General features: G+C 35.7%; 1 protein-coding gene across 3 annotated transcripts in view; it reads right to left on the bottom strand.

Moving 5' to 3' along the window:
- Nucleotides 1–24830, bottom strand: part of PRKG1 (protein kinase cGMP-dependent 1) — a 1231494-nt gene that overhangs the window by 134513 nt on the left and 1072151 nt on the right. For 2 of the 3 annotated variants that reach the window (XM_082423704.1, XM_082423703.1), the window contains exon 8: nucleotides 815–880. In XM_082423704.1, the coding sequence (XP_082279830.1) occupies nucleotides 815–880 (66 nt within the window). Of the gene's footprint in view, nucleotides 1–814; nucleotides 881–10000; nucleotides 12202–24830 lie in introns of those variants that run through there. The other variant, XM_082423705.1, reaches the window with a different exon arrangement.

Genomic DNA, 24830 nt, shown 5'->3' with positions numbered 1-24830 from the left:
CCCTCTTGTGCCTCTCTTCCACCCTCCCTATCTCACCCCTCTAGGTGGTCACAAAGCACCGAGCTGATCTCCCTGTGCTCTGCAGCTGCTTCCCACTAGCTATCTATTTTACATTTGGTAGTGTATATATGTCCATGCCACTCTCTCACTTCGTCCCAGCTTACCCTTCCCCCTCCCCGTGTCCTCAAGTCCATTCTCTACATCTGTATCTTTATTCCTGTCCTGCCCCTAGGTCCTTCACAACCATTTTTTTTTTTTTTAGATTCCATATATATGTGTTAGCATACGGTATTTGTTTTTCTCTTTCTGATTACTTCACTCTGTATGACAGACTCTAGGTCCATCCACCTCATTACAAATAACTCAATTTTGTTTCTTTTCATGGCTGAGTAATATTCCATTGTATATATGTGCCACATCTTCTTTATCCATTCATCTGTCAATGGACACTTAGGTTGCTTCCATGTCCTGGTTATTGTAAATAGAGCTGCAATGAACATTGGAACACATGCTTTTCTCATGTGTTCTCAGCAATCCTCACGATATCTCTATGATGTTGCATTATCCCCAGTTCCCAAATGAGCTGAGGTGAAGTTCATAGTGGTTAAATACCTTGTTAAAGATCACAAAGTTGGAATGGCAGAGTGAGCCACTTCCAAGAATAACAGGGAATGCGAATCAAATATAGAACTCATTTTAAATAAAAAGATATAAAACAGGTATTAATAGCTCCATGAAGCGATGTCTAATTCCAGGAACTTATGTGTGTCACTGATATGAGCGTGCAATATGCATAAGAAAGCAAGGCACTTACTCTCTGTCGATCACAAGGCAGGTTACAGCTTCTGCAGCAATTACGTTTGCTGTTCTGACATCTTCCCTATACAAAAAATAGAGAGAGATTGAAGTAAAACACCCTTTAATATCAAAGAAAAGTGCTCATTATGATTAATTCAAGACACATATTAAACTATGTATACTCTTTTTGCACTTCCAGGTTTAAGTTTTGTTCATGTTTCAAATTTCTTTGTCCTGAGGAACCATATTACTCTTGTCATTTATCACACAAATCTTACAATTATAATCTAGTAGTTATAATTTTCAAACTTAAAGTTTTACTTACACAAATGAAACAAAATTTTATATCATCATTCCCTATGCTATTTGGGGAGTTAATGAATTAATTGGATGATGATAAATACAGTAATGAACATGAATAGGTAAACTTTTTAAAAGACCAGAAGATATAATTCTGGAAACTTGAGTACCTAATCCATTTGTGTATGAATTTATCATTATTACCCTGAGAATAATGGACCTGTTTTAATCATTTTCTTACTTTGGAGACCCTGTACTTATGTGACCAATCTTTTGGCAACTTATAATAAACAGTTATTCACCTATACCAGAGCTTATGGTTGTTCAAGAATATTCAACAAATCTTAATCACTCTGATTGAAATATGTATATACATACTGTTCCTTTATAAGCATCTAATTGGTCACTGCAGGAATATCTATCAATCTCTTAAACTTTTGTAAATCTGCCATGGTATCTCATCTTATCCAGTGGTCAAAGGTGGATTTGGTAAATTAACATTCACATTTCATTTTGAGCTACTAAAAATTTAATAGTACCACTGTCATGGAAATATTAAGTTATACTTGAAACACACTGTTTCCTAGTAAGGTAAAATTTCTAAGCTAATATAATTAATGATAAAAATAAGTATGAAATACATTACAGAGATATGTACATAGGAAATAATATGGTGTTAATAACCATCTAAAAATCATAATTGAAACATCATATGTCTCTAATATCAGGCTTTAAAGTCTTGAAAATAAAGATTTTCCCAGTGGATTTTTATTTTTTCAAAATACACTAAGTTCTCACAGATACTTCTGAACTATATTTTTCCATTGATCCTTTTGTCTTTCACTGTTGCTACATGATGCCGCTACCACTACAGTTGCTTTATAGTAACTATTAGTATTTATTATTTGGAAAAGCAGTTTCCCCTACCAAAATTCTTTTTCAGAAATATCTTGATGATATTCTTAAGCATTCACATTTCATAAAGACTTTAAAATCATTTTTCCACATCTAAAGAAACCCACATTGGGATTCTAGTAGAGTTGTATTACATTTTTACATTGATTTCAGAAGAAGAACTTTCTGATTATATTAATTTTCCTTGCAAGAGCACAGCATGACTCTCCACTTGTTCAGATCTAGTTTTATGTCTTAGTCTTTCTTAATCTTTTTCACTTAATCTTTCTTAATCTTTTTCCTAGCATTTTTTAAAAAAGTATTCTTAGGTGTTTTATATTATCAGTTTCTCTTATGGCATTCCTTTTCCATTTCTTTTTCTCATTGGTTATTGCTATTAAAGAAAAAAACCTATTGATTATTGTATATTTTTAATCTACCTACCATACAAAGTTTGCTTCTGATTCTAAAATTCCTCTTTCGGTCTCTTCAGTTTCCAGTATGATCCTCCCAGTGTCTCCCCTACACCCTCCACCTTCCAGCCAAACTGGCTCCTCTAAACGACTGAACACAAGATCTCCTTCCCGTCATGAGTTCTTCTTACCAAGCCTTCCCTAAGCCTAGGAACTTCCTCTCCAACTCCTCGACCAGTTCACACCTGCTTACCCTTTAGATCTCGGCTTAGGTGCCCCTTTCCTCGGGGATACCATGCCGAATTAACTAGGTTGGGTTCCCTATTTATCTGTTCTCACGGCCTTATGTACCTCTCCATCCAAGTACCTATCACAGTTTATAATTTATGCATTTATTTGTTGGTTAATGGCTCTATCCTCCTTCCACTAAACGTTATGAAGGCAGGGTCCATGGCTAGTTTTGCTCCCCATTTTATACTGAATGGCTGGAACAGATGAGTTGCTTAGTAAGTGTGTGGATAGGAATCTTGAAACCTTGGGAAGAATAGAGTTCAGGCCTTGGAGTCACACTATCTCAGTTTTACAAAACAAGGTATACATGCTTTATGAAAGCCTCAGTTTCCTCATCTATAAAAATGGGAATGATAACAGTGCCCATTTAATGGTCTTAAATGCAATAATGATGTTTTTCACAATGCCTAGCACAGAGAGAGCAGTGGGTCCTGCCGTTCATTACTTCTAATTTTTCTCATCACCAATACTGCCTTTGTGGAGGCGCTGTCTGGTACTTTATGAAATGCTACTACCCAAGAACAAAGTGAGGATTTTCTTTCTGTTCCATAGAAATAGATAATATATTTTCAAGTCCATTATTACTTCTATGTAGCAATTTTTGGTGAAGTGGACACAACAGACAGAAATCATCAGTAATGCCCATCAGGTGCCTCATAAATTGTATGAATGACTTATTTCTTAGGAGACTGCTCATGGCAGCATATGTTACTACAAATTGCTGCCAGTGTATTTTTTAAAAATCTATCGTAGCTTTATAGAAAACTAACTTTCCCTAAAATATATTTCTACCTTGACAACTTAAAATTGCCCACAGAGTCTTTAAAAATATAACATGTGAAAAATAATGCTTCATTTTCAACATATTTTCCATGCATATGAATTTTTTAAAAATGCTTTCATCACAAATGTCCAACATTTTAAAACTGTATCATATTATCTGGTCTAAATTGGATATACTTTCAAAATAAATGCAATTTCCTTGCAACAAAAAGAAAATACATAGATATTTTAAAATGTAGATGGTGAAAAATCAAAGATCAGAAAAGTGACATAGTCAATAGAAATTGAGAATATTTTATTTTAAAAAAGGAAATTTTGAGGCAGCAAGGGAAAAACAACAAATAACACACAAGGGAATCCCCATAAGGTTAACATCTGATCTTTCAGCAGAAACTCTGCAAGCCAGAAGGGAGTGGCAGGATATACTTAAAGTGATGAAGGAGAAAAACCTACAACCAAGATTACTCTACCCAGCAAGGATCTCATTCAGATTCGATGGAGAAATTAAAACCTTTACAGACAAGCAAAAGCTGAGAGAGTTCAGCACCACCAAACCAGCTTTACAACAAATCTAAAGGAACTTCTCTAGGCAAGAAACACAAGAGAAGGAAAACACCTACAATAACAAACCCAAAACATTTAAGAAAATGGGAATAGGAACATATATATCGATAATTACCTTGAATGTAAATGGATTAAATGCTCCCACCAAAAGACACAGGCTGGCTGAATGGATACAAAAACAAGACCCATATATATGCTGTCTACAAGAGACCCACTTCAGACCTAGAGACACATACAGACTGAAAGTGAGGGGATGGAAAAAGATATTCCATGCAAATGGAAATCAAAAGAAAGCTGGAGTAGCAATTCTCATATCAGACAAAATAGACTTTAAAATAAAGACTATTACAAGAGACAAAGAAGGACACTATATAATGATCAAGGGATCGATCCAAGAGGAAGGTATAACAATTGTAAATATTTATGCACCCAACATAGGAGCACCTCAATACATAAGGCAAATACTAACAGCCATAAAAGGGGAAATCGACAGCAACACAATCATAGCAGGGGACTTTAACACCCCACTTTCACCAATGGACAGATCATCCAAAATGAAAATAAATAAGGAAACACAAGCTTTAAATGATACATTAAACAAGATGGACTTAATTGATATTTATAGGACATTCCACCCAAAAACAACAGAATACACATTTTTCTCAAGTGCTCATGGAACATTCTCCAGGATAGACCATATCTTGGGTCACAAATCAAGCCTTGGTAAATTTAAGAAAACTGAAATCGTATCAAGTATCTTTTCCGACCACAACGCTATGAGACTAGATATCAATTACAGGAAAAGATCTGTAAAAAATACAAACACATGGAGGCTACACAATACACTACTTAATAACGAAGTGATCACTGAAGAAATCAAAGGGGAAATCAAAAAATACCTAGAAACAAATGACAATGGAGATACGACGACCCAAAACCTATGGGACGCAGCAAAAGCAGTGCTAAGAGGGAAGTTTATAGCAATACAAGCTTACCTCAAGAAACAGGAAACATCTCGAATAAACAACCTAACCTTGCACCTAAAGCAATTAGAGAAAGAAGAACAAAAAAACCCCAAAGCCAGCAGAAGGAAAGAAATCATAAAGATTAGGTCAGAAATAAATGAAAAAGAAATGAAGGAAACAATAGCAAAAATCAATGAAACTAAAAGCTGGTTCTTTGAGAAGATAAACAAAATTGATAAACCATTAGCCAGACTCATCAAGAGAAAAAGGGAGAAGACTCAAATCAATAGAATTAGAAATGAAGAAGGAGAAGTAACCACTGACACTGCAGAAATACAAAAGATCATGAGAGATTACTACAAGCAACTCTATGCCAATAAAATGGACAACCTGGAAGAAATGGACAAATTCTTAGAAAAGCACAAACTGCCGAGACTGAACCAGGAAGAAATAGAAAATATGAACAGACCAATCACAAGCACTGAAATTGAAACTGTGATTAAAAACCTTCCAACAAACAAAAGCCCAGGACCAGATGGCTTCACAGGCGAATTCTATCAAACATTTAGAGAAGAGCTAACACCTATCCTTCTCAAACTCTTCCAAAATATTGCAGAGGGAGGAACACTCCCAAACTCATTCTACGAGGCCACCATCACCCTGATACCAAAACCAGACAAAGATGTCACAAAGAAAGAAAACTACAGGCCAATATCACTGATGAACATAGATGCAAAAATCCTCAACAGAATACTAGCAAACAGAATCCAACAGCACATTAAAAGGATCATACACCATGATCAAGTGGGGTTTATCCCAGGAATGCAAGGATTCTTCAATATACGCAAATCAATCAATGTGATACACCATATTAACAAATTGAAGGAGAAAAACCATATGATCTTCTCAATAGATGCAGAGAAAGCTTTCGACAAAATTCAACACCCATTTATGATAAAAGCCCTGCAGAAAGTAGGCATAGAGGGAACTTTCCTCAACATAATAAAGGCCATATATGACAAACCCACAGCCAACATTGTCCTCAATGGTGAAAAATTGAAACCATTTCCACTAAGATCAGGAACAAGACAAGGTTGCCCACTCTCACCACTATTATTCAACCTAGTTTTGGAAGTGTTAGCCACAGCAATCAGAGAAGACAAAGAAATAAAAGGAATCCAAATCGGAAAAGAAGAAGTAAAGCTGTCACTATTTGCAGATGACATGATACTATACATACAGAATCCTAAAGATGCTACCAGAAAACTACTAGAGCTAATCAATGAATTTGGTAAAGTAGCAGGATACAAAATTAATGCACAGAAATCTCTTGCATTTCTATACACTACTGACGAAAAATCTGAAAGTGAAATTAAGAAAACACTCCCGTTTACCATTGCAACAAAAAGAATAAAATATCTAGGAAAAAACCTACCTAAGGAGACAAAAGACCTGTATGCAGAAAATTATAAGACACTGATGAAAGAAATTAAAGATGATACAAATAGATGGAGAGATATACCATGTTCCTGGATTGGAAGAATCAACATTGTGAAAATGACTCTACTACCGAAAGCAATCTACAGATTCAATGCAATCCCTATCAAACTACCACTGGCATTTTTCACAGAACTAGAACAAAAAACTTCACAATTCGTATGGAAACACAAAAGACCCCGAATAGCCAAAGCAATCTTGAGAACGAAAAATGGAGCTGGGGGAATCAGGCTCCCTGACTTCAGACTATATTACAAAGCTTCAGTAATCAAGACAGTTTGGTACTGGCACAAAAACAGAAATATAGATCAATGGAACAGGATAGAAAGCCCAGAGATAAACCCACACACATATGGTCACCTTATCTTTGATAAAGGAGGCAAGCATATACAGTGGAGAAAAGACAGCCTCTTCAATAAGTGGTGCTGGGAAAACTGGACAGGTACATGTAAAAGTATGAAATTAGAACACTCCCTGACACCATGCACAAAAATAAACTCAAAATGGATTAAAGACCTAAGTGTAAGGGCAGACACTATCAAACTCTTAGAGGAAAACATAGGCAGAACACTCTATGACATACATCACAGCAAGATTCTTTTTGACCCAGCTCCCAGAGAAATGGAAATAAGAACACAAATAAACAAATGGGACCTAATGAAACTTAAAAGCTTTTGCATAGCAAAGGAAACCATAAACAAGACCAAAAGACAACCCTCAGAATGGGAGAAAATATTTGCAAATGAAGCAACTGACAAAGGATTAATCTCCAAGATTTACAAGCAGCTCATGCAGCTCAATAACAAAAAAACGAACAACCCAATCCAAAAATGGGCAGAAGACCTAAATAGACATTTCTCCAAAGAAGATACACAGATGGCCTACAGACACATGAAAGAATGCTCAACATCATTAATCATTAGAGAAATGCAAATCAAAACTACAATGAGATATCATCTCACACCGGTCAGAATGGCCATCATCAAAAAATCCAGAAACAATAAATGCTGGAGAGGGTGTGGAGGAAAGGGAACCCTCTTGCACTGTTGGTGGGAATGTAAATTGATACAGCCACTATGGAGAACAGTATGGAGGTTCCTTAAAAAACTACAAATAGAACTACCATATGACCTAGCAATCCCACTACTGGGCATATACCCTGAGAAAACCATAGGTCAAAAAGAGTCATGTACCAAAATGTTCATTGCAGCTCTATTTACAATAGCCAGGACATGGAAGCAACCTAAATGTCCATCGACATATGAATGGATAAAGAAGATGTGGCACATATATACAATGGAATATTACTCAGCCATAAAAAGAAATGAAATGGAGGTATTTGTAATGAGGTGGATGGAGTTAGAGTCTGTCATACAGAGTGAAGTAAGTCAGAAAGAGAAAAACAAATACAGTATGCTAACACATATATACGGAATCTAAGGAAAAAAAAAAAAAAAAAAAAAGAGGCCATGAAGAACCTAGTGGCAAGACGGGAATAAAGACACAGACCTACCAGAGAATGGACTTGAGGATATGGGGAGGGAGTGGGGTGAGATGTGACAGGGTAAGAGAGTGTCATGGACATATATACACTACCAAATGTAAAATAGATAGCTAGTAGGAAGCAGCCGCATAGCACAGGGAGATCAGCTCGGTGCTTTGTGACCACCTAGAGGGGTGAGATGGGGAGGGTGGGAGGGAGGGAGATGCAAGAGGGAAGAGAAATGGGAACATATTGTATATGTATAACTGATTCACTTTGTTATAAAGCAGAAACTAACACACCATTGTAAGGCAATTATACTTCAATAAAGATGTTAAAAAAAAAAAAAAAGGAAATTTTGTAAGTTATGGCCTACAATCAGGCTCAGTACCCAGTAATGTGACATGTATCAAAACAAAAAAGATGCATAACATGGAGAAAAGACAGCATATTAAACAGTGGATTATAATATTTGCCATCTATTGAGCATCTAGTATATATCAGGAACTGTATTAAACCATCTGCGCAAATCTCAGTTAATGCATATAACAGAGGGTGGGTATTTTATCTGAAGTTTACACTTGGGGATAAATGTTATGTAATACACCAAAAGACAGACATAGCTAATGAGTCGCAGTCTTGGTATTTGAACAAAGAGCTGTCTGGCTCCAAAGCCCATGTTCTTTTGTCAACAGTTCATTGCCTATACCCTCTGCTATAAGATTTTAAATTGACAACTATTCTAAATTCATTCTACTGCAGGATGACCTCTGAGCAGTAAGCACTCATAATGTCTCTCTGCCCATCAGTATAAAAATTATATTTAACTATTTTAAAAAGCAGCATTAATATGTTTATGGGTGCCCAACTGCAAAGCTAAATCAATAAACCATTTTGATTCTCAAATTATTAGAGTTCCTATCCACAGTATGTCATAGCTCTGCTATGTTGCTTTATAACAGTGTTATATAACAATAGAAAATCATTCAATGCCAAGTTCATTCAATGCCAAACTCATGTTGCCATTACAGTGTTATTGCATTTCTACTTAAGATGTTTAATGCCACTATGCCTGCCTATGCAGGTGTCTGGAAATGCCATCCCTGCGTACCCAGAGAGCTTGCTCCTGGAAAAATGCTACCTGACCTAGTATTGACATATATTAATCCCTTATTTTAGGAGAGATTGTAGAAACTTCTGATGAGAGAATATATTTATATAAGCTGACAATACTGTGACTTACTGTGTGTGCTTATTTCCTTTATAGGACCAAGGACCATGGTAAAAACAAATATCACTTGGACTGAGATATGAAAGATTAAATACTCATAAAACAGGGATGTCCTAATAGCTCCACAGCTATGTAACGTATCTACATAGCTGTTATGATACTGGTTTCACACAGAACATGTGCCAAGGTAGCAGGGGCTTCATGTAATACTAGTTTAGACATGGGGAAAAGAAGAGGGAGATAATGTTCCTTTTAAAAAACTGAGCTTTCTTTTAGTTTTACTTTTTGGCATATCAGGGTGTTTGATAATTTCTAATAGAATAATATATGAGACTTTGAAAAAAACATTGGCAAGAGAATTTTATAAATAGAATTTTAAGATAATGTCTAATATACTACTTTCACCAAACACATATTGCCTCTGAGCACAGCACACTTCTTTATAGTAGGTAAAGCTCCATGTATCTACATAACAGTCCAGATCTAACATGCACATTGTCTTTAAAAATAAAAATCTCATATTCATTCATTTCTGTACCTGTATATTAGTTTATTTCAGCATGACAATTAATAAACATGTACTACTGCAGAAGTAGCTATTGTTTGGCAAATTAACAGATATTTCACAAACTTGCCATTGATTAATGAACAAAAGCTATGCAGTTTAGTAGTGTTCTTTTTTTAAGCATTTTTGGAGGAGTTAGAAATTCCTTTCAATGAAATCATAGAGCATGAAAAAATATCCAAAAATATTTGCAAATACGGTTTTCTGTGCACTGACTCTGATATTCTCTGAACTTCATGACTGGAATCTTCATCATCACTGTACCCCAAAGTAGAGTCGTTGTCAGTATCTGAATAATCCATAGCAAGGGTTTACATTGACTCTTCTCTCTCTGAAGCAATTCTCTCATGTCTCATGGCTGCTAGAGAACTCTATAGTGCATTGATCTCTCTCCGGGAACACAGAGTGTACGAGGCCAAAGCAGAACAGTTTACGCGAAGTAACTGTTCCAGGAGAGGCTCTCCCTTTTCAGCTCTAGGGCAATGTGACTGCTGTCATCAGAGTCCTAGCATTCCCTCGGTGCCAACCCTGATGGAAAGTGACACTACTCCAATGGCTTGACAGCTTACAGCAATCGTGGGTCAGAGCCCTTCATTCTCATTCAAGTGCAACAGGCAATGTCCACAGTTAAACTTAGGACAAAATAAATCCTTTTCATCTCAAAATCAAAGGCAATCATACTACAACACATGGGATGTTCAAAACTGATAGGTTATGACAAGCATCCAAGAGCCACTTGAAATTAGACTTTTTGAATTAATTATGAACTAGAATTGCAGAGTTTGTGGCAAATTCAACTGTGCTGTTTGAAAGTTTGGTCCCAGAGGAGGTAAGTGTCGTGAAAAAAAAGTTGTATCAGGCCATTCACTGACTCTACTTCCTATTTAGTCATGAAGTTATTCTAACATGATTTATAACTCCCACACTCCAATAGAACACATACACTAAGTGTAAAATGAATTAATGCAAATAAACACTTGTCTTCTAACCAAGCTTGGCAGAGAGTAAGCAACCAATCAACGTTAACTATCATCATCATCATCATTGTTGTCACTTTAGGATCCTCTGACATCTAGAAAGCATGTTACCCTTCTGGGTAGCACTCCTCTCAAGAAACCTCCTTTCCTAAGATTCTACTCTAAATCAGTCTCCCAATTGTTTTCTGACGCTACCTTCTCGGTTTGTTTTCCTGAATCCTCATCCTTGGTTCACTAGAAAATAGGCGTTTCTCCAAAATTCTTTCTTTGGCCTTCTTTTTGATTGCTCCAACTCTTCTTATTGGGGAAATCTCACATAATCGTATGGCATCAGCTGTTAGTTTTATATTAATGACTTTTAAGTCTTCATTTCTAACTTTACCTTTCTCCTACTGGACACCCTTGTCTGAAAGTTCCATTGGAACCTCTCATTGCAACTCATTTTCTTTTAACCTCAAAACCACTGTTTTCCTAGGGTTCCCTATCTGGGTAAATGACATCACCATTCTTGCATTTGCCTAGGCTCAAAAGATTAGATTCATTTTTTTACTCTCCTTTCTCCATCACTGCCTATGATTGATTATACTAGTTCTATCTTTGCCTTATCTCTTATATCCATCCTTGTTTTGCATTCTCATAGCCACTGCTTTACTTTGGGCCTTCACCATCTCTACCCTGGAACGCTGATCAGGCCTTATAACTGACCTCCTTGCCACCACTCTCTCCCTCCTCTAAGTCATATCTCACTTTGTTGCACATTTTCAAATAAAAATCCAGTCATGTCAGTTCTCTGCGTGAGAACTTTCAAAAGAAAAAAGAAAACTTTCTATACTGTCATTTAGAGTTTGAGGTCCTCCACTAACTGACCTCTCACCTTTCCAGGCACTATACAGACTATCCTCTGCTGCACCTACAACAAATAACTGTTTCCTTTAAATACGCCAGCTATCATCTCCATGCCTGTGCACATGCAGGTGGCTCCTCCAAGAACCGTTTATTCCAGTTCAAACTTTCATCCATGCAAACTTCCATGATTTTTCAGTAGCATTTTAAAGGGAAAAAAAATCCACATAAGAAATATGTCTACATACTAAACATGGAAAAAAATATGTAGTTAAACAAACAAAAAAGAGAGAAAATAGAAAAATACTATAATACCATCTGCCAGGAGATAACTAAGGTTAACACCTTGGTGAATATCTTTCAAACACTTTATTATTCTTAAGTATTCACATGTTTCATGAATATAATGTCAATGTTTATTTTAACAAATATTTACTGAGGGCTATTATATTCTGAATGTCTGAACCTTATCGTCTAGTTGGGACAGAAGTTATATTAGTACGCAAAAAAATGCTGATCAAATAGCATGCAAACATAGATCTAATAGAGAGGATGTCATTTTGCAATTCAGAGGACAGACAGCCTTTTTTGAGGACATTAAAAATTGACAACCCCCCCCAAAATGAGTTGAATTACCAAGATGAGTCAGGGAAAGAAAAACATGCAGTAACCCTGAGGTAGGAAATAACTTATTGTAAAACAAAGAAGGTTGAAATTCAGGGATAGAGTAAAAGAAGGCAGGGGCCAGGAGAAACCAGAAAGGAAGGCAGGGTCCCATCATTCAGATCCTGTAGACTAGTCCGAGGATCTACTTTTCAAAAGAGATTGACTAACGGAAACCTTTTTCCTTTACCATATTAATAAAATCTTAAAAATTAGGTGGAAAGCACAAACAGAGGAAACAATTTGTATGAAATAAAGTATTGAGGAAATAATTTTAGATGAGTCATTTTAAAACACTGATGTCCTTTACACTTATTAAAGTAAATGTTACTGTATGGAAATCCATATATTAAAGAATATATCTAAACAGAAAATATGATCTCTGCCCTTTAGAACCTTCCAATGTAGAATATAGGAGTAATGAAAAAACAAATGCATAAAAATCAATGTATTATCAGGAATATATGTCAACTCATGACGAACAAAGACTTGAGTTTGAACTAGATACATTTTCCAGAGTCCACCCAAGGCAGTCTCTGCTTTTTCATTGATAACAGGGACTCATGACATGACCTCAAAGAGGATGTTTCTCTAGGCAGAGAAATGATACGTGTTACCAATAAAGTAACTCCGAAGTTTATTCTTTCTGGTAACATAGGTGGATATTTCTATTCACTGCATTAATTCACTTTCTGAGAGAATGCAAATCCTTTTGGATCTATACCCATGCAAGGTCACAATAAATAGAGTGATGAATTTGGAAGAACTATATTTTCACATTCCTTTTTCATATTACTTCTGCTGGGTTGATGGCATAGTGAATTTTTGATGTGACTTATGAACTCTGCATTCTATGGCATGCTTCAATACAAATGAACATAGACATTTATTAGATTGAACCAAAGAGATTGCTGTTTTTGCAGGTTAAAATGGCCAATTATTGGCAATTTCATGTTTCAACCTAATACATGGAATTAGTGAAAGTGAAAGGGGATGGAAAAGCAATGGCAGAGGGACATATATTGCTATTTCTTTTCTGTTGTGCTCCCTTTGTGACATAAACCGAACTGACTTCAGCAGTAATCCATATTGCTTCCATATTCCACATGTGATTCCTCTGAATGTTGACATGATTGATGGCATTTGCTCTTCTATCTAGTCATTAAAGATAATTCTCTGTCCATTCTATTGTAACTAGGATAAGAACCACAGAAGAAATTCCGAGTCCTAGTGTTTTGCTGTTGTTATTGTTGCTAGAGTACAAATGGTATTTACTTTGTGCTCTGGCTTCAAATATTAAACTCTTTGGTAGAGTCTTACAAATTTAAGGAATGTCTCCCTAGAGTGTATTTTATGGAGAGAAAGAAGAGTTTGTTGTTCTCATTTATTCCTTATTATTATTTTATTAGTTGTTCAGAAGTACAGATTTAGATATTACATTGCCATTGTTTTCTTAGGGGCCTATTTGGTCTATTTCTGAATGATTTACAGGTATTTTCATTGAAGAGGAAAAAAGAAGAAAGAATTTTACTCTAATTAAAATTTTAAAAGAAATCAAACCTGGAGTACATTATAATAATGTTCTATTCATTTACTCAAGTCAAACACTCACTTTCTTCTTAACACTATGCTTCCTCTTCTTTGAACCATACTTCATAATATAATATGGATTAAGAGATCAATAAATCTAATAGCTGTTTTTTCTTTTCAGATAATGATGCATGTAATTTTGTAATGTAATTGGCCAAATAAAGTTGGAATTTCAGGAGAAGACATTAATAGACAAATTATTCCATGGGTGTTTCATGAGCCGAGTACTTTCAAGAATAAAATAATGCGTGGTATTTTCCTTTTTCTTTGTTTCATCTGTATTCCACAGAGCTGAAAAATGATTCTTCAATTGTTTTCCTATTTTTAAAATAGAGGAAAAAATATATTCAAATGATGACTGGTAAAAACGTACTAAAACTTCAACTGATGCATGTTTGAAATGAATGTTAATTAACTTGGTCACATATTTCAAAGGATTATTGCCTTTATAAAGTGCCTTCAAGCCAGGAGCATGTCCTTTCCTATAAAGAATTCTAGACAACATGCCAGAAGAGTGTCTCCTATTTTTTGTTCTATTGCCAATTTAGTGGGTGACCTTGAGAAAATGTCCCATTCTCTGTTTGATTTTTCAGATGTGAAATGGTGATTGAAATCACTGCTCTGTTCTCCTCTGTAATTAGTTTTACCAACATGGAACACTTTTTAAAAGTTCTAATAATTATTATGGTTTTCAATGCTCCTGAGACAATTCATCCCAAATTGAAGGATATTTCTTTAGATAAAAAAGGGTATCATAATCCTGTAATTGTGATCTACCATCTGAATATGTAAGCAGAATATTAACGGCATAGATTTTCACATAACATTTTTTATCTGTGACTAAAAATGTATTTTCACATAGAAATCAGACATGTTCATTTGAAATAATAGAGTCTCATGATCAGAAGTCAAGAACTATGTAATAAATGTTTATAAAATCATTATTTTGACTGGTAAAAATTATATTGAGATTTTAATTGGGCTCTTTTAGGGAAGAGAAATATCTAGAATATTAAAATAAACTGTAAAAGATCGCTTTCTTTTGGTACTTGCTCATCAAATATTTCATATTTTGTATTATTTGAATAAAGAGCTAGCTCTCTAAACAAAATTCTTCAATTAATCTAATATGCTATAATTTCATCCAAATCAAAGATTAACTTTGAATCAAAAATAAACAGAAGAAACAACTTAATGGATAAAGAAAGGAGAGTCATGGCTAATGTATAATAAGGCCAATGTATAATAAGGCCAATTTGAATAAAAAGTGCTAAAGTCAAACCACCGCATACAATTTAAACTCCTCAGTTGGCGTTGGTTAGAAAAAACAAACAGGGTATTGAATTTACTACAGTGAGAGAAATGCAAATGCATGTGAATATACTACTGGTAGGAAAATAATCTAGTATAACCTTTGCAGACAATTCAGCTTTGTATAACAATTCAGCACTATTTTTTAATATTTTTCTTGCAATTATTTATCTCACATACGTATTCATGGTTTGGGGAAATAATGACATTAACAGGACGTTACAAGAGCATTGTGTGTAATAATGTTGGAAATAAATTAAATATCTACCAATGTAGAATTGATTAAATAAAATTTTCTACAATAAGACAAGGAAATATTAAAAAAATTAAAAGAACTGAAGAGAACCTATATGAATATGATCTCCAGGATATCTTGAGTGAAAAGACCATAGTGCAGAACCATGTATAATATGCTTTCATTTATATAAATTACACACACACACACTCACACAAATAAGCATACATTAAAATGCATGAATTATTTTAGGATGCATTAGAAAAAGCAATTATATCCAGGGAAGAGAATGTGTGATTAAAGGGTAGAGGAAAGAGGGAAATTACATCTGTAGCTTTTGAATTTTATACTATGTACCTGAATTACCTGTCATAAAATAAATATATGAAATAATGGAAATTAACTCTTACAAGCAATTTTTGGGTAGAGAGGCTGGTGAGGTCTTTCACTCTCTTGGAAGGCCTAGTCCGTATTGAGTGCATAGGTAGCTATTGTCCGTCCCTGGGCCACCCCTCAAGCCTCATCCCATAGCCATCCCCAATTAGCAGAGCTAGAGCTAACTTAAGCTGGCCCAGTCTGATCACACTGAAGAGATACCAGCTTTGTAGATGGGGCAAGTAAAAATACTTGACACAGTATCTTCCCAGTGTCACTTACAACACTGCTTTTTGCCCCGTTTTCATTGGCAGCAATTATAGCGACTAGATGACAAACCAAGGAAGGTATTTTTTGAGCAGGGACATCTGCTTCCTAACACCCTTAACCACAGTTAGGTTGACACTTTGGAGCTCTTAAAAGGTTAAGTTACCAATTCTATTTGTATACAGAAAACATTTCATATAGATATACATGTATGTATATAATAATTAATATATATTTAATATTGCTTTGAGATTGTATTTTTAATATATCCACTAACAATTGGGAAACAAATTTTTTCTCTATAACATTTTTCATAATTTATTATTGTCATTATGATTATTATTATTATAGCGTGTCTAACCTCAATAGATTCTATTTATTCTTGTTTACCTGCTGATAAACCATCATAACTGCCATGCTTCTTCTATTAATCTGGAAAGTTCCTCAAGGATTAACAGTTATCTCTTAATAGTGATTAAGTCCCTCTGTTGTTAATATAAAAACATGCTTTCAAAGTGCAATCAAGGATTTAAGATCACATTGATGAAATTTTCTAATATGGCTTACTCTCTAATCTGAAAACTGCATAAATTAATAAAAATGATTTATTGCTGTAATACAGAAAAGAATGGCATTCATTCATTCATTCACAAACTAGGGTTTCCAGATTTAGCAAATAAATACACAGCATCCAATTTAATTTGAATTTCAGATGAACAATTTTTTTTTTTTTAGTATGAGTGTCCTATGTAATAATATAATTGCAGTAAAAAAAAAATTCATAGTTTATCTGAAATTCAAATTTAACTCGTATCTTGTATTTTATCTGGCAACCCTAAATAAGTTTCTGAATATCAACTCTGAGCCAGGTGCTGTCCTAGCTGCTGGGTATACAGGGGGGTAAAGAACAAAATCCTTGGCTTCCAAGACTTTACAGCCTAGTAGGTAAGACAGACTATTGGCAGTTATAATGCAGTGTGATCAGAGTATCAGAGGTGTGAACAGAGTGAGACAGAATCACATGGAAATTTCCCAACCCTGACTGAGAGATGGATTTGGGGAGGAGCATGGATTGATGGTGGAGAGGATCACGGGAAGCTACTCTGAAGAGGTGATGCCTCAGATAAGAACTGATCATGTAGAAACTTGTCAACAGAGAAAGTGAGGTGGTCCTATCACAAGGAACAGCTTGTGGAAAAGCATAAGAAAATCTTGTATATAGGGAACAGCAAGTAATTCATAATGGTTGAAACCCTGGGAGCAAAAAGTAGAGAGAGAAATAAGGCTAGCAGGGTTGGGACAGGAGAAATTATAAATGGCTGTATATTGACTATATACGTCTGTGTTAAAAGCACTAGGGAGGCAGGTAGCAAGAGCCATGAACTGTGTACAGCTGAGAATCCTGAGGCACAAATGGGAACAGAGTCGGGTCACCTTTATAATAACAGCTATGGCACAATTCAAGCTGACCAAAAGTTTTAGCTTCACTGATACTTGGGAGAACCAATAATTATTGAGCACTTCTCTGAGCCAGGTATTTGCTGCTTAAAAGTGAAATCTCAATAATACAATCATATGGGGTCAGAAAACTGCCCCTGGGCCAAAACCAGCCAGCAGCCTATTTTTGTGCAGTTCTCAAGGTGTGAATGGTTTTAACATTGTTAAAGGGTTGTTTTTTTTAAAAAAAAGCAAAAACAAACAAAGAATATGTGAGAGAGACCATATGTGATATGCAAAGCCTAGAATATTTGTTATCTGGCTCTTTATAGAAAAAGTTTGCCTACTCCTGAATAAATGAAGGAACTGAAGCATAGTAGAGAGACTCAAGGACCTGCCTGGAGTTAAAAAGCAGCATATCTGGATCTTAAATCAGATTTATCTGTTCTCAGTGTACGTGTCCCTCCACTAATCATGTCATCTTCCTGACCCTGGAAATATCTATCCTTGCCAATTCTGGAGCTATGGTCAATGGGTGTTATTCTGCAGGCTGTGTTTGCCTTGACCATCCTAGTGAGGTAACAGCATAGGCATGAACTCACTTTCGCCTAATCCCAAGTGCACTGCTGTATAAAAAACTGCCCTGCCACTCCCTTCCATTCTGGTGATTTTATGCATCTACATCCCGAGGGCAGACAATCTAATCAGGCCCAAGTATTTAATTAATGTTTTCTGGGCAGTAACAAAAATGGAATCTACACTGCAACTAATTACTTAGCAAGTCAACAATAACTTTTGCAGACTTTACATCTGATATGGCTTAAAAGAAAATGCTCAATAAATAGAATCTGTAGTTTAATAAAACGTACCATTTGATAGATTTTTAAAGATCATACAGCAAATAACCTGTTAATTAAGTAATGTCTTAATGAAACTTTCAATAATCTTAATTATGGTATCTAGTGGTTTTAATTAGGTGCAGCTACAACACAAGGCTGTGTTGTAACAACCATCTGAACATAGCAACCATCAGTTGCTATATTCAGTCAATCACAAAACTGAGAAATCGATCTTATCTCACTACCAGACAGTCATAGCTAGTATTTTGATCTGTAGAGCAGAGCACAGTCAGTTATCACTCTGTCAGATACATGTTGTATTATTTTATCTATTCTGCCCCCAAGTTTGTGGGTTGATATCCTTTATGAACAAAGCAGCCAAATCTGCTTTTCTAATTCGTAGTGCATTTAACGGTCAGTTTTATTCTTTCCTCCTTCTGTCCTCTCTCTCTCCCCCCTTTTCTTCTTCTTTCCATCCATCTATTGATCTAACCATCCATCCATCCAATTACTGTGTCTAAAATGTGTAAGAAACCACGTTATATGCTATGACAGATACAGCAGTGTACAATGTAGAGTCCTTACTCTCAAGAAATTATAGTTTAATAAAGGCAAGTATAAGAGGTTGGAAACAAACCTTTATTTCATGCAAATGATAGACTAGCAACTATGCAAATAATTTTTTAACAATAAGTAGTATTTACTGAGTGATCATCATACGCCAATTTCTGTGATAGGGATTTACACTTCAGAACTTCATCTTCACAACGTTATAATTAGTTACTATTATACTTTCCCAGTTTGACAAATGAAGAAACTACAGTAAACAGAGATTAAGCTGACGAATGGCATCAGGGCATCCCAAGGCCATAAAGCTGATGAACAGCAGAGCAGGGATTCAAATCCAGATAGTCTGACCATAGGTACCACATGCTATACTTCTTCTACCACAAATTATCATATTTGATCCTCACAACAATCCTATAATAGATACATTTTCTGTGTCTTCTCAGAGCACCATCAACACGATTCTCTAATAATGTCCTTTACTCTAAGCCCACCCAGGTGAACGTTTGATAACCCTTTCCTTTGTCTCTAGGCTCTTATGCTCATAGCTGCTTAGAGATAAGTGGCTAGGGCCCGTAGGCTATGTTTGATCCTGACCAAAATGACCAATCAGATTCTGTTTAGGGGGAACTGAAAATCAAGGACACTTGTAACTGAGAACAAGTGGGAGCTCCAGTTAAGTAATCTCTACCGTATGGATAGAAAAGGCAGAGAAAACAGGTCCGCAACAAGAAAGATTGAGAGATGTGCACAGAACAGCTGAGATCAGAGAGAGAAGCCTATTTGTTTTAAATGGATTTCTGGGCTGCTCATTAGAGTTTTGGGAAGGTGCAAGTTGGTTCCATAAAATAGCTCATTATCCCTCCAATATGGTCCCTTCTGGAGTCATACTTTTGCTTAAAATTAAAAGAATTACTATTACACATACGATCCATATGGTTATCTCCATGTATCAGCTGGGGAAAACAAGTTCCAGGAGTTTATGTGAGAAGCACAAAAATAATTATAATACAAGGGAGGGGAGAGTAAAATCCCACAAGCTAAGTATATATGAAGCAGTCTGGAAGGAAAAGAAAGAAACTGCATGTAGGTAGAAACCTCAGTAATGGCTATATAAAAGAGAAGACATTAACCAGGCCTTAAAGTATTGACAGAATTTGGTTTTGTAATAATAGAAGAAAGAGTGTTCTAAATTGAGGGGACAGCATGAATGATGGAGTGTGTTGACAAGTTCAACTTCACTGGAGCCAAATTGGACTGAGGGCATTTGGAAAAGTCAGCCAGAATGGTAGGCTGGGGCCAGATTGTAATAGGCAGAGAATACTAAGCTGTGACACACCTACATTTTAATTATTTATTTAAGGGCATGTAGGTGACATGATCATAAGCCTTAAGAAAATCCTTCTAGCAATGTAAAGTAGCACGTGAGAAGAAACAAAATAAGGAAAGAGCACTTAGGAGTATAATGAGAAGATAAAAAAGGCTTGAGGAAGTAACTTCTTAAGATTCATGATGTCTTCATTAAGCAGGTGAATGGTCTGCCTTAATAGAGCTCACCATCAACATCCACCCCAAAAAGCCAAAAAGAGCTCCCCACCACAAACACAAAGCTTAAAAGAATGTGAATAATTATATAAATATATGGACCACCAACACCAAATATGTTGAAATTACACATACTCTACTGTGTCATAGATCATTCTTTTTCCTGGAAGGGTTAGAGTTAGGGTTGGGGTTAGTTTTCTCATCCACAAAACGTGTACCTAGGCAGAAGGCAGGGGAAAAGGCAAAGGCAGAGAAGCCAGATAATTATAATAAAATGTAAATATAACTAAAATTAAAACTGGTATGGCCAGACACAGAGGAGAGCAGCTGATGTCTTCTAGTTGGGAACATTTTAGCACAGCCTTCCTGGGGAATCTATGGCTGAATTGAGTCTTGGATCAGTGGTGGTGGGAAGTGTGGACAGGCATTTTAGGCAGAGACGATCCTGTGAGCAAAAGCAGACAGTTGCAAACAGTAGAGAAACTACAAACACTTCTGTGTTTTTTGGAGCACTAAAGTAAGAGCCGGGGAGTAACAAGATATCAGGCTGGAGAGGAAGGCAGAAGCCAGATCACAGAAGCACCTAGAGAGAGGTCCAAACTATTTAACACAAGATATAAGGAATGAACTCTTAAATAACACTGCACAAGTGTCTCCAGGAAACTTCTTAGCACAGAGGCATCACCTTGATCCTCAGGAACAAACTATTTATAACTAGAGAAAGCCTAAAATTAGATAGGATGAAAACATTCCCACTGACATACACAAAAGAGATCATCTGTCAGCAACCAACTTCCTGAATTACCTTTAAAACATCTCTTAGTGTCAAAGCAGTAGGATGGTTAAGACATGAATAACTACCATCTTTGCTAAGAGATTTTAGTAAGAACAGAAAAACATGTCTATATATATATATATATATATATATATATATATATACCATCTTTTGTAATATACAAATCCTATAATCCTGGGTGAGGGTGTCAACAAAGGCTGTCATTACGCTGCTAAGGCAGCAAAATTGTTAAAACAACGTGTTATTATAATAGCTGACATTTTTGTGCATGTACTAGGCACTGTGTCATGTGCTCTAAATAAACTGTCTCAAGAAGATGTATCTGAAATTACTTCCCACAAATATTTTTCCTACCACTTTTCTGATATTGTATGATATCTGCAATTTCTGATGTTGTATGATATCAGAAAATAAAATTGAAAAATAAGCTGGTTGTATCATTATCTGGTTTGACAGGAACATTTTTAGAAGCTACAGCTACCCTATTAGGAAAATAGTGGAGTGGGAGAACAAAGGAGTACCCAAATTTTGTGTTCAGGAAAACAATGTGTTTTCTAGAACCTGCCTACTACAGCTCGGAAGCTCTTGATCCTTTTCCTAGCCGCTCTCCCTCTGGGATCTGTGACGACTTCCTGATTATAAGGTTGTACTTCATACTCACTAAAATTATCCTTCTTCCTCAAAAGTAATATAAAATTTCACTTTAGACACCTTTAGTATCATTATAATAGTTATCTGAGAAGAAAGTTATCTTAGTGGATTATGTACATTTAAGGCAGCTTTTCATAATAATAAACTCCAAGAATGGGCCAGTCCCAGACTTTAAATTTAGAACAGTATAGTGAACACAATCAGAAGAAAAACAGACCAGCTGTTCCTTTGCCCTGCTTATTTATAGTACATTGAACGAGAAATGATTGGCCACATTATACATGACAAAGCAAAATGTGATCCACTAGGGCAGTGATATTTGGACCAACTCCTAAGCAAACCACATCTCTGTTTGGCATCTTTGCCAGGTCATTGTTTGAAGATGGAACAAAGACAAGGGTGCTTCTTTGTCATCATGGTGGACGTTGCAGGGGTCAGACAGATCTCTGAAGACACATGTACACACTCAAAATCTTACAAGATTATTTTACCAGCTTTCATAGGGATTAAAAGTGGTCACCTCTTGCACATCTATGGCTTCTTTGGTATAATTTCATTTTGATCATGGATACTTTAACATCTAAATTCTCTTCAAGAGTTCAAAAAGAAAGATGGCATGTAAGAAGGAATATACATGAAACCAGAAAAACTGAACTCAATATTTTATTACTCCCCATACAAGTTCTGGGATATCAGGCTGGCGTTCAACCTCTCTGAACCTCCATCTCCCCTTTGTAAAGTGAGGATAGTACACACAAATATTTAGTTGGTGTGTATGCATGCATGTGCCTCTGTGTGTGTGTGTGTGTGTGTGTGTGTGTGTGTGTAATTTGAAAAACAAAACAGAAACGTTCTAAAACAACCACTGGAACCCAGGCATGTGCAACAACTAGATAGATCCATGCTATGTTGTGGAAATTTATTATTTTTTGTGATACATTTTTACTATTTTGATATAATCTAGGTGATTTTGCCAGCCATATTCTATTACACATGGCAAATCATATTTCCTATCTTATTTATGGTCTCCAAGTGGGATTAAGCAATAAGCAGCAGAATTTTTGAACTGACAAATAATACCCAAAGGCAACATTGAAAAGCAACACACTGATGGTGAAAACCTATGGCCCACAGACTCACAGGGCCAGAGCTTCATTACTTTACATGGTAAGAATGTACCAAAACATTGTCATCTTATTAAACAATTGCTACTTTTAATATCTTTTCGATATTTTCCAGACAATCTATTTAGAACATTGAGATATGAGATAAAGTGCAACATTTTAAAAGTTCAATTGATTATTTACAGGGATTATTTTGAAAAATAAGTAATAATCTTGTTCATGATATTGTAAATATTTTGAGACACTCCGGAGGTTAGAGAAAGTTTCCCAAATAACTCTCACTGCTCTGCAGGCTTTACATAAAAATGTCATTTCTCAAACTCTCAAACTCATTTGAGAATTTAAAATATTAACAGTTTAGTTTCATTATAAGTCTAATTTCGTAAACGTTGTTTAGCAATTAAAATACAACAGAATAGATACAGAAGCTGTGAATAGATAGGAAGACACAGCTGTGTCTTTCCCAACGGTTTAGGTCTTTGTCTAAAATGCACTGCTTTGTCAAAAGAGGATTTTTGAGGTAACCCCTCCACTGATTTTCAATGACTTGAGGAAGCTGAGAGGGTATTTCTGTTTTTGGGTAACCTCTTGTTCTGGTCATTCTGTTGGCTGGGAATTGGCTACCCTTGTGGGTCTACTGCAAAATTTTCACACTCTGCCACTTAACAGCATTCTGTGTATGCTTTCGAGACTTCATTCAAATCCAATCTTTCTGATGATACTTTTCCCAACTCCTCTGATTCACACTGGTCTTGGGGGGAATCAGGACATCCTATGACATCTAAAGGTAATGTGATGGGACTTTCCTGGCAATCCAGTGGTTAAGACTCTGCACTTCCACTGCAGGGGCACGGGTTCGATCCCTAGTCAGGGAACTAAGATCCCACATGCTGCACAGCATGGCCAAAAATAAATATAAATAAATAAATAAGATGTGAGACTTCTTAACAACACACATGTTAATGTGACAAAATTGGGTATGCAAGTAATTTGTTACTAATAATAGCTGAAAGGTACTTTTGAAAAATTTATTTAAAAATTTATTTAAAAATTTATTTTAAAAATTTATTTGAAGACTAGAGTAGCTTCAGGATTATCTCTATAATAAAGACACTCTCGTTAAGTGTTTTTACATTTGCTTTCTTGAATTGAAGGAAATGGAAGAAATAACCAGGAACTACCATAACTCAAAATTTATGCTACAGGCCTTAATGCTTCTCACTAGGGCCATCTATGATTTATGCCACAGGAGGAAAAAACAAAACAAAACAAAAAAAAACTATGAAGTTCTGATCTAAACTACACAATTTAGAACTTCCTTACATGCTGTTTTATGTTAATCCCTAAGGATTTAATATATGTAAGTTACTTTTCTCACTAACCTGTGAGTTTCTGGAGGAAGAGGGTTTCAAATGTAGCAAGTAAAAATAGATATAGCAAATATTACATGGGACACATTTATGCTAAAAAAAAAATCATTGTTTATCTGATATTCAAATGTAACTGGGTGTCCTGTGTTTGATCTGGCAACCCTAGTCAAGAAACAAGTCATGCTGATTAGTTCTATCTCCAACATGCCTGGTTCAGTGCTGGACACCTGGAGGGACTTCATTAAATACTTATGAATTGACAGTTTAGAGACTCTATTATTTCATTGTTATTTTAAAAATAAGCATTGAAGGAAAAAAAAAAAAAAAACAAAAGTGAATGTTCACCTCTCTGGATGATTTCAAAGAGGAACTAAGAGAAGAGTCCAGGGCTCCATTCTATCCTCTGTTGCAATCCTGCATGGTACTCTGCTACATGCTACAAAGCCAAGGATAACT

Source organism: Balaenoptera physalus, assembly GCF_965194825.1.
Source record: "Balaenoptera physalus genome assembly, chromosome: 14".
Lineage (NCBI taxonomy): Eukaryota > Metazoa > Chordata > Mammalia > Artiodactyla > Balaenopteridae > Balaenoptera > Balaenoptera physalus.
Note: the sequence above shows the minus strand (reverse complement) of the source record. Positions and strands in the feature narration are given on the sequence as shown.